This window comes from Zychaea mexicana (genome assembly GCF_025766255.1).
Source record: "Zychaea mexicana strain RSA 1403 chromosome Unknown BDB00scaffold_48, whole genome shotgun sequence".
NCBI classification, from domain to species: Eukaryota; Fungi; Mucoromycota; class Mucoromycetes; order Mucorales; family Lichtheimiaceae; genus Zychaea; species Zychaea mexicana.
The window spans coordinates 14,526-24,606 of NW_026516711.1; the positions used below are offsets into that span (position 1 = coordinate 14,526).

Consider the following 10,081-nt stretch of genomic DNA (forward strand, 5'->3'; position numbering starts at 1 on the left):
TTTATGATCTTATGTGTTCCTATTTAGCATTGCATTACATGCATATTAGCTGTTCATTTCATAAGAGTAAGATATACTTGAGTAACGAAAGGCAGTCTTTAGCAATTGGTACTACCGAGATCGATTATGCGATTATCCGGTAAAAGAAGATCCTCATTGCTATATGTCTAATACATGAAGAGTTAGTTTATTTTGGATTATTTTCTACAATCATGTAACCCACATAATTCTTCCGGATCTATGGAAATCCTAGAAAAACTGTTGTAGTCCTCTATTATTATCCGATGTAGAGAAAATCGTCGACTGGATCATGCCATAGACTTTAGGGACATGGTGTAGAAGGAGAATACAAGCATGCTGTTATTCTCACACCATCTCAATATCCCGTACGCGCACTACCGTATGGAATGCGACCGTATGTAATGCGACTGTAAACTATAAAAGCAAGTGACAGTAATGTTTTTCATTGAAATTATCCATTGCTTTACATACAATTAACGCCATGAAGGTAAGCATTGTCTATTTTTTGTTAGATGTTATGTTGTCAGCGCATGAAAATTTATAACCCTCTTACTGTGTCATTACTTTTAAACAATTATCACCTTTTTTCTACTTGACAGTTATTTGCTACTAGCATTACTGCTGCAGCTGCAGCATTGATGTTTACATCCACGTTCTTGGTAAGCCCTTCTGATGCCTTGTCCCTTACGGTTCGCAATGATGTTCCTGGCAATGCCACGTCTCCTATTCATTATGGCTTGATGTACGAAGACATCAACAGATGCGGCGACTCAGGTACGACTTTGTTATCCACCTTATTAAGCATAATAGTTAGTGTATTGAGTAACTCTAACTGAAAAACGAGTAATAATAGGAATCTACGGTCAAATGCTTCGCAATTGGAATTTCCAGGCTGACGACGCAGGTGCCGAGCCCTCTGTCGAATTCTGGAGTGCTGTTGGTGACGGTGCTACCATAGAGATTGATGCTGACAATGGTCTTAATGATATCAACAGCAACTCGCTTCGCCTGGAGGTCTCCGAGTCTTCAACAGGTAGAGCCGGTGTTTCCAATGAAGGATGGTGGGGCGTGCGCGTCCAACCCGGTGAAACCTACCAAGCCTCCTTTTTTGCAAAAGCCGATGGATATACCGGGAACTTGAATGTGACGCTCGAATCCACTGATGGAACCGTGCTGGCTTCGGCTTCCACCTCCGAGTCCGTGTCGAACGAGTTCCAGAAGTTTGAAGTTACTCTCGACTCAGCTGACGTCTCTGATGTGTCTATCGATAACTCGTTTGTCGTGTCGGTGGACTCGGCGCAGGCCGCCGGTGCCTCCATCTATTTCCAAGTCTTCACGCTTTTTGGTGAGACATTCGAAGGTCGTGAGAATGGTCTGCGTAAGGACTTGGCAGATTCAATGAAGGCCTTGAATCCAAAGTTTTTCCGGTATGTACATATCACATTATAAGCATATTTACCATCAATATTGTATATGAAGATATCAACACGATTTTAATTTTCTTCAAACTATCAGATTCCCTGGTGGAAATAACTTGGAAGGTCAATACATCGACCAACGTTGGAAGTGGAACGAGACTGTTGGTAAGGTCTCCTCGTCAGTTTTTTTGTGCTGCTGTATGATTCATACATACTTGGAATAAATTCTAAACTACGATAATGGTAATCTATTTCTCTAGGCCCACTGGAGGAGCGCATTGGCCGCATGGGTGACTGGAGTTACTGGAACACCAACGGACAGGGTCTTCTTGATTACATGTACATGGTATGCATTTACTACACGATTTTCCCATTTTGCACTAGTAAAATTCTACATACAACGTAGCACTGATCAATTTCTAATCTTTCTATCATTTTTTTTAATTTTTCTTCTGCAGTGTGAAGACTTTGAAATGGAGCCAATTGTTGATGTTTACGCGGGCTACTCGCTTCAAGGGGATAGTGTTCCCGAAGATGAATTAGGTCCATTTGTTCAAGAGGCGTTAAACGAGCTTGAATACTTGACTGGTTCGACGGAAACAACGTATGGTGCCCTCCGTGCCTCGCACGGTCGTGAAGAGCCATTCCAGGTTAATTACATCCAAATTGGTAATGAAGACTGGTTCAGCGACACTTACGATTATCGCTACCGCGCATACTATGATGCCATCAGCGAGAAATATCCTGATGCCAAGATCATTGCTACTGCCGATCAAGAATCCAGGTATAAACAGACAGCATAATTAAGCTGACCACCTATTTTTGCTAGAGAATAACACGATGAGAATCGTAGCTAAAGAAATCTAACTTAACAACATCGTATTTGATATAGACCATGGGATATCTTTGATGATCATTACTACTACAACATTACAGAAATGATCGATGTCTTTTCCAAGTATGACAATTACGACAGAAATGGAACATATATTTTCATCGGTGAATATGGTACCCATATTAATGGTTGCTGTGACGGATCACCTACCAATTTGGAAGCGGGTATTGGTGATGCCATTTTCCTTACGGGTATGGAACGCAACGCAGATATTGTTATCATGGTTGCTTATGCGCCACTGCTGAAGCGTGAAGGTCAAGAGCAGTGGAATCCAGGTAAGAAGAGAAATTTGTTTATATTTAAAACAATGCACGCATCACACGGATATATAACCACTTACTTTTCTTTCAATATCGAAAAGATATGATCCATTTCGATACCGAGAAGGCTTGGTTCACTCCCTCTTACTACGTTTTCCAAGAATGGAGCAAGAGCCGTAAGTATCTGTCCACATTCTATATCTCTTTTATATAATCAACGTTAGGGTATCTCGAAACACAATCAAGCACAAACTCACCATTTATCTTTATCAACATTAGACGCTGATACGATCCTTCAAGTTGACCATACAGATGGTGAGTTTGGCCCCTTGTACTGGGTGGCCGGATCAAACAAGGAAAAGAACCAAGTCTACATCAAGGTCGCCAACATTGGCGATACCGAGCAAAGCGTCAAAATAAACCTCCAGAGTTTGGCAGTAAACACCGAAGGCACTGCACGTATTATTACCGGAGACAGCCCTGATCTTGAAAATACCAAGGAGTCGACCGTGGTTAAGACTGAGGAATCTACGTTCACCTTGAACAGCGAGAGCGATTTTGAGTACACATTTGCTGCTTTATCAGCTACAGTCCTCATCCTTGATATCCAGCAATAACGACTTTTTAAATATAAGGACTTAATTGATTATATACAAGTACCTTCAACCGAAATAAAGAATGGATAATGAACAATACTACATATTTTAGCATTAATATAGTCAACGTATAGTCAGTATACTGCATACCTATAATTTACTAGTTTTTCTATAGTAAAATATCTGATCTTTTGCTTGCTATGTCGTTACCGGAGATTCTCGTGTCGCGCTACTACCCAGAATTCTGCAAGAACAGCAGCGAGAGAGAAAAATTGAAACGATCTTTTTACCTTAAAAACGATGCAATCAATCAACGTTCAATCACCTCAATCACAAAAGAGCAAAGCAAAACCACCTACTTCGTCAAAATGTCAGCTGAAATTTGACTATGCACCCAGTGCTGACGGGATCGATTATAATCTACTCGTTCTTTTCCACGGGCTCGGTAATGTCTCGCTTAAAATAATACAATTGCGTTCTCTGTAATGAGTTCATAATACTATTCGCGATATTTCTTATGCATCTTGCGTGTTTTAGGCGATTCCAAAGGCCCTTTCTCAAAACTTGCCACCAAACTCAACCTTCCGCAAACAGCTACTCTCGCCGTTCAGGCTCCAGAACCGGTTCCCTTATTGGAGGGCTGCTACCAGTGGCATCCCAGTTTTGATTTTTTGACAGGCGATCGTGCGTTTTCTGGATAGAGTTGGATGCTGTAGTATGTCATAACACTGCTAACTTCCCTCCGTATTGGTTCTTTTGTTTAGTACTCACTCCTGCGAACCCAGAGCGACTTAAAGGATTAACTCGTACACGCAAACTAGTTACAGAACTGCTCGAGCATCTAACAAACGATTGTGGATTCGAAGCGTCTAGAATATTCTTGTTTGGTTTTTCACAAGGTGGTACGGTTGCATTGGATGTTGCCTTGTCTGGCAGTATCCGAAATTTAGGTGGTGTCGTGAGCATCAGTGGTTATCTCTTGGAGGAGCAACGATTCGAGAAAAAGATTGGAAATGGCTATGGAGGATATATCTTGGTAACGCAAGGTGAAAAGGATCAAGTGATTGGAAACCGCTCCCAAGCGGAAAAGAAGGTAAGACTGGAAGCGAAAGAAAGCGGTGGCAAATAAGGTTTCCTTACCTTTAAAGGACTGAAGAGAGAGTGCGAGCTATGCTATTATCTACGCAGTTGCTTATCATTGACACCATGTAATAATGTAGTTTCAAGAAATCCAACGACTGTGCTCAGCGGATGCACTTACATCTCAAATTTTTATATCCAACAAAGATCATTCCATGGCAAACTCAGCAGCTGAATGGCGGATCCTCCATACTTTCTTTGCTGAACGTATGCCGCGAAGGAATTTACAATTGGAGAACATGTCAGATGTGTACCTTGTAAATCCATAAAGTATACTGATTTTTGTGTATAAAATTGAAATGTAAAAGAAAGTATACAATTAGATGAGTCATGTATATGAATGCGTTAGTTAATACAATGTATTAAGTTTTGTTTTTTTCGTTGAAGAATGCGGGTTCGGCAAAGGTTTTCTATGCTTCAACAATGCCTCATATTATTGATATCTTGAAATGACGCTGGCAACCGGCAGTTCGCGGGTGCTGCTGTGACATGTGACATTTGTTAACTAGCCCCGTTTTACTTTCCTCAATGTTTGTTTGCAATTTCGCAAAAAACAGATTTTCAAATTTGGTATAAACTCTCAAAACGAGTATACTCCTACATCGTTATCAAGCATAGCAAAGAAACGTCCCTCTGTCTCTTATCTATGACATGCATACATAATTGAAGCCGTTGTGTGATTTCACGTAGCGTCTCGGCTTTCCAATGATATTGATAATTGGTGTTTCTTTAGAATTGACAGTGTGTCCTGGTGTATGTATCTGTCGGGAAAACCATCTAACAAGACCAACAACCCTTTTCGTCAATAATCTCAACGATGGCGCCTATAACAGCTAAACGCGACCCAGTCGGAGGTCGGCTCAGCAAGTTTTTTACACATTGGATACAACTCATTCGTCGACACCACCATCGCACACGGCTACTACAAAAATTCAATTGCACACACAACCGCCAATGACAACAACACCAGCGCCCATCCAGCCTTTTGACCCGGAACAGACTCCACTGATAGATCAAGCAATCCAAGACTTATTGTCCAAGCAAGCAATCGAACCCGTTGGCATTTTACTGTTTATATTTATTTAATAAATTAAAAACTTAAAAGTAAATTTGATATACCAATTAAATATTTCTGCTAGAAACATAAATGTTTCATACAAATTAAACATAAATTATTGATGTATAGCATCTAATAGTTTATATCATAATTAATTTATAAGAGTTAATCCTCAATACTGTATCCCAAGTCAGGTAAGCAATACATATCACAAATCGTGTCATTACTGAAACTTACATTGACCTGATTTCCTATTATGGGAAAGACGCGAAAGGTAATAGAAGATGCAACGACACCAGAACTACAACAATTGATGAGGGCACAAAAAATTGGATGCTTCCCCCATCTTTTATACCTACCAAGTCTTCATCATCATCTTCATCAGCAAAGCCATCCTCCCCATCATCATCCTCAATTCCTCATCATCGAGCAGCAAAAGGTCGAGAACCAAATGATTTATAACACTGCTGAAATATTCAACATGTACAAATGCTTCTATGTTCCATGCATTATTTTTTCTTCATTGTTTTTTTTGCAATTTTCTCCATTTGTAATTCAATCTCACTGTATTCGTTAAATAATCCTAATGTATATATGATACTTGTTCACTCTATGTTTCTATCCCTTTTCCTTGAAGCATTCCTTTTTCTATATAAATACCCAATGATTTTTTCCTTGTATTATTTTAAGAGGTAACCACATTCTTTTAATCACATCATTCTTATGACCACACCAATTTAAAATAAATCAAAAATAAGAGCATCTATGCATTGTTATGGCTTTTTTTAAGTCCACGTGGTTGCTTGTTGCTTGACATGTTTTTATATACAGTAAGTCCGTCTCTTATCTGCTGTCTGTTAATACATTTTGTTGGGTTGCATTGTTTTTTCTAATTTGAATGCTAATATTTTCTCTCTGAGCTAAATTCTATTAATCAGTTATGTTTTTCTTTTTGCAGAAAGCCAAATCTCTAACATCATCATGAAGAAGCATAAATAAGCCCAGTATCCTCTGATACCAGAGAGATTACTTCATGGTTACTGTAATTGTATACTTGGTACCTGGCACCAATCAATAATTAGGAGCTCCTCAATCGACAATGCTTAATTGAAAAAAAAAAACCACCAGCTCAGCTTTACTAGTGATGCGTACTCTCAACACGATCGGAATCAGTCCAACTGGCCTATCTAAAAATGCACTCGCAATTGTATAAACTCAACAAAACAAGTACCACAATACTAAAAGAAAGCACAAAACACATGTATACAAATGATATATGGTGCAAAAGCAAGGTTCTCTACCAAAGTCATGCGCCACCTGACAAAAATACCCAGCATAAAGGAACGATCAGCAATACTACAGGCAAAATTTCTACGACGAGCTCACTTTTTACTTAAAGATGCCCTTCTCACCAACATCCTCCCAACCATCACCACAGAACAGTAGGTATACTAACTGGGAAAAACTCTGCCGTACGCCTGTAAGGAAAACATTAACAACAACACCAGAACTACTTTCAAACCAAGAATAAAAAAACTGTGTAATTACAGGCAGACGATATTCAACAAACAAATTTCTTCGAAAACCATTTCTACTTTATTATCAGCATGTAGACCATGCCTCAGCATAGACCTATAATGTGGATACCAATGACAAGAAAAGAAAAAAGTAGATTCATCCGCTGGCGCATAGATTGTTGATTACCAGGTGGCAGACCTATACCATGCAGAACATGTGACTACAGACATTTTACCAAGAACCATGCAATAACGTGTTCTAAGAGCGCACATGACTACGAATAGCACCTCAAACAACAAATGATCCAATATCTTGCATCCTCAACGACTGCCACAATCTAAACCAAATCACCAAAACGCATTGACTACCTTAGACGAACATGGCCAATAATATGCATAATATCATCAGAACTCGACGCACATCAACACCCCGACACTGGCATGCAACAATACCTACATCGACACAGCACCTGGTATCACCTTCATCAACTAAATCAGCCTTCCACCTCCCTCTGAGTCCGGATAAATATCACTGTGGTACGTAATTAGTCTCTCTCTCTCTTTTATAACAGTTATATAAATCAATAAACGTAGCAACTAAATTTTAACACTTAATGTGCAACTATAAAAACGGAGAGTACGAAGACACCCTTAATCCTGTTTACTGCTGACCGATGCCCACGGTTTCCATGTTTTTGGATCAGTAGATCAATCGTACATCACCAAGCATACTACGGATGCACGTATGCGTAGCGCTGTCGGTCTTTATGAGGATTCTGGCTGGCCCTCCTACGTTGATAACAATGGCGATGGCTTCCTACTGGTATGTATTTAGTATTTCATTTAAACTACGAGTAAACACAAATTTTTTCTTGATTTTTGAAATTAACACAATTCATGCGATCTCTACATATAAAAAATCGCCCAACATTGTGCTCACTGCCGGTACCAGCAATGGTCCAGATCATTATGAGGCATGGAGAATGGTCCATGATGCACCTCGATCTCCAGCTACTGAAAAAGATGGAAGTTACGTTGCTAACCAGGGTGATCCGGCTGGAAGTTATGGAGGTATATATCAAAGATCCAGTCACTCTTTTTATGATAGTTGAAGTATCCTTGTGTACTCACAACATTCGTCTACTACAAACACATATATAGCCGGTATTGAATGGCACGGTAGAAGTTTGCTTGTGACAGACGTCGTGGGATCACATACCGTGACTGACGTCTTCATTTACGCTAATGGTAAGTCTTTTTTAGCAGCTACAATAATACTAAATTTGACATCAACTAACCTACATCAACTAACCTATAATAGTGTATGTTAATGTCCTGGATATGAGCTTTTCCACAAGACAATTGATAACTGACAGGTATATTTTGGCTTGACTGAAGAAGCATTGGATATCCAAAGGCCATCTACTGTAAAAAGGAAAAATAGATTAACATATACGTACCAAATTATTATGCGGCAGTGATTTAATTTTATTCTGTAATGAAATTGTTTAGCAATTTTTTAAATGGTTGTTTTATGCTTTTTCTTGCGTCGAAACTCCTAAACTAGAAACTATTGCTGATTGTATCCTTGAGCTCGTTGTGCCTTCCTTTGCCTTCAATAGGATGATAATTTGGCTAGGTGGAAGTAAAAAGCAGCCAATGATTGACTTGACACACTTGTTGAATAGTATTTTCATGCATGGGGGTCAATTTTGTGGCACTGTATTGCAGGGACATTAGTCTGAATACAGGGAAGTTCACAGATCACACTTGAAAAAGACCTTGACTGTTGTTGTTGTTGTTACCAACATTCAGCATGATTTAGCATTCCAGTGACACGTTCGTGAGTATAATACACAGTGAACAAAGCCTGCATTTGACATGTACGGCATACGTTGTGACAGGTGATGCATGCAATGATGCAGCTGACGCAAAAACGCGGGCAAGTTTATACGTATGACAATGAAACAGTTCTGCCGTCATTTTTTGTGTCTCTTACTCATAGAAAAATTGTATTTGGCCGCGATTGTTTTGGACTATCAGTAATTCTTGCACGAGCCCATAGAGGATGGTTTGATGCTCTTGCTCTTGTAGCACGTTTCTCACATATTTAAATTCGTATAGCTGCTGGCTCAGGTCCACATGTACATAAATCCCTTTCTCTTCGCTTTTCAGCGACTAATGCAATGTACCAAGAGAAGCAAGTCTTTTGTTTCTGCTGATGGATGAGTGATGCTATAGTGCCCGCTAGTAGCGATTGCTACAAGTCAATGTAGATCATAATGCAGGAGAGTGTGTCCTGTCTTACGATACATAGTGCTACTCTGAAATCACATTCTTTAAATGCTGCTGATCGCTCGTTTAAGATTAATGTGCCACGAAAAAGTTGTGCAGTTGTAATGTGATTTAACTGTTCAGATTACAAAACTTAGTTATTGATTCACGGTAGATGCTATAGATGTGGAGGTATATGTGTGGGATACACACCTGTATAGTTCCTATTCATACACCTGTCTGATCTGAAAGCAATGAACTAGAAAACCGACGTGGTGGAGTTTAACAACAATAATCAGCCGATATACTGTGCCGCAACCTGCGATCCACAGCGGTGACACAAAAAAACAGATCATCTTGACTGCAGGTTCATCCATCAGTATATGTTATTCTGCTTATTGGGGAAAAGAAAGATACAGATCATTTAGAAAAAAGAGCATATTTAAAAGCCAACTACAGTGCTTCGTGGTTTTTTCTCTGCGTTGTAATGCTGTTATTGTTTAGGTCATTTGGGAACTGGAACACATACTTTGTTAAATAAAGTTTTCTTATTATGCACGTATGTCCTTGCGGGTCTAGCAATTTTTAGTAATAAGCTTTTTTTATTTTAACCGGCACATTGTTTTTACGACACAATCTGGGCCGCTGTCACGGCTGTTGCAGATCCCTGTTCCTTGTTGCAAACAGTATACATACTTTGAAGTATTATTTCTCAAATGTGTGGGGTCTTGATTTGTATAGAGAGTAAAGTAGCATCAGTAAGCAATGTGAGCAAAATCTCTCATAGTCTAGTCATTGCCATAGCTGAAAATAAGATAGAGTGGTGTTGCCGCTCCTACTGCTCATCAGTTTAAGACTGCCTTGCTCGTGTAGACGAGGGCACTGCTGCTTCTCTACTTTCCA

At 39.5% G+C, this 10,081-nt stretch overlaps 3 protein-coding genes across 3 annotated transcripts; all 3 read left to right on the forward strand.

Annotated features, from left to right (window-relative positions):
* Positions 1-502: 502 nt before the first annotated feature.
* On the forward strand, positions 503-3,275 carry BDB00DRAFT_939670 (glycoside hydrolase superfamily; the record flags this gene model as incomplete). The annotated part of the gene is made up of 9 exons (XM_053129322.1): positions 503-508; positions 621-795; positions 875-1,448; positions 1,537-1,604; positions 1,700-1,785; positions 1,898-2,223; positions 2,332-2,609; positions 2,696-2,770; positions 2,874-3,275. 9 exons carry the CDS (start codon positions 503-505, stop codon positions 3,209-3,211), a joined length of 1,926 nt encoding a protein of 641 aa, XP_052978600.1. The 3' UTR covers positions 3,212-3,275.
* Positions 3,276-3,490: 215 nt separating this feature from the next.
* Positions 3,491-4,599, forward strand: BDB00DRAFT_765552 (Alpha/Beta hydrolase protein; the record flags this gene model as incomplete). The annotated part of the gene is made up of 4 exons (XM_053119517.1): positions 3,491-3,635; positions 3,728-3,874; positions 3,955-4,283; positions 4,411-4,599. The coding sequence occupies 4 exons, from the start codon at positions 3,491-3,493 to the stop codon at positions 4,597-4,599; spliced, it is 810 nt and encodes a 269-aa protein (XP_052978601.1).
* Positions 4,600-7,284: 2,685 nt separating this feature from the next.
* On the forward strand, positions 7,285-8,355 carry BDB00DRAFT_929727 (uncharacterized protein; the record flags this gene model as incomplete). The annotated part of the gene is made up of 5 exons (XM_053128976.1): positions 7,285-7,441; positions 7,612-7,727; positions 7,879-7,975; positions 8,066-8,152; positions 8,226-8,355. 5 exons carry the CDS (start codon positions 7,285-7,287, stop codon positions 8,294-8,296), a joined length of 528 nt encoding a protein of 175 aa, XP_052978602.1. The 3' UTR covers positions 8,297-8,355.
* Positions 8,356-10,081: the final 1,726 nt, after the last annotated feature.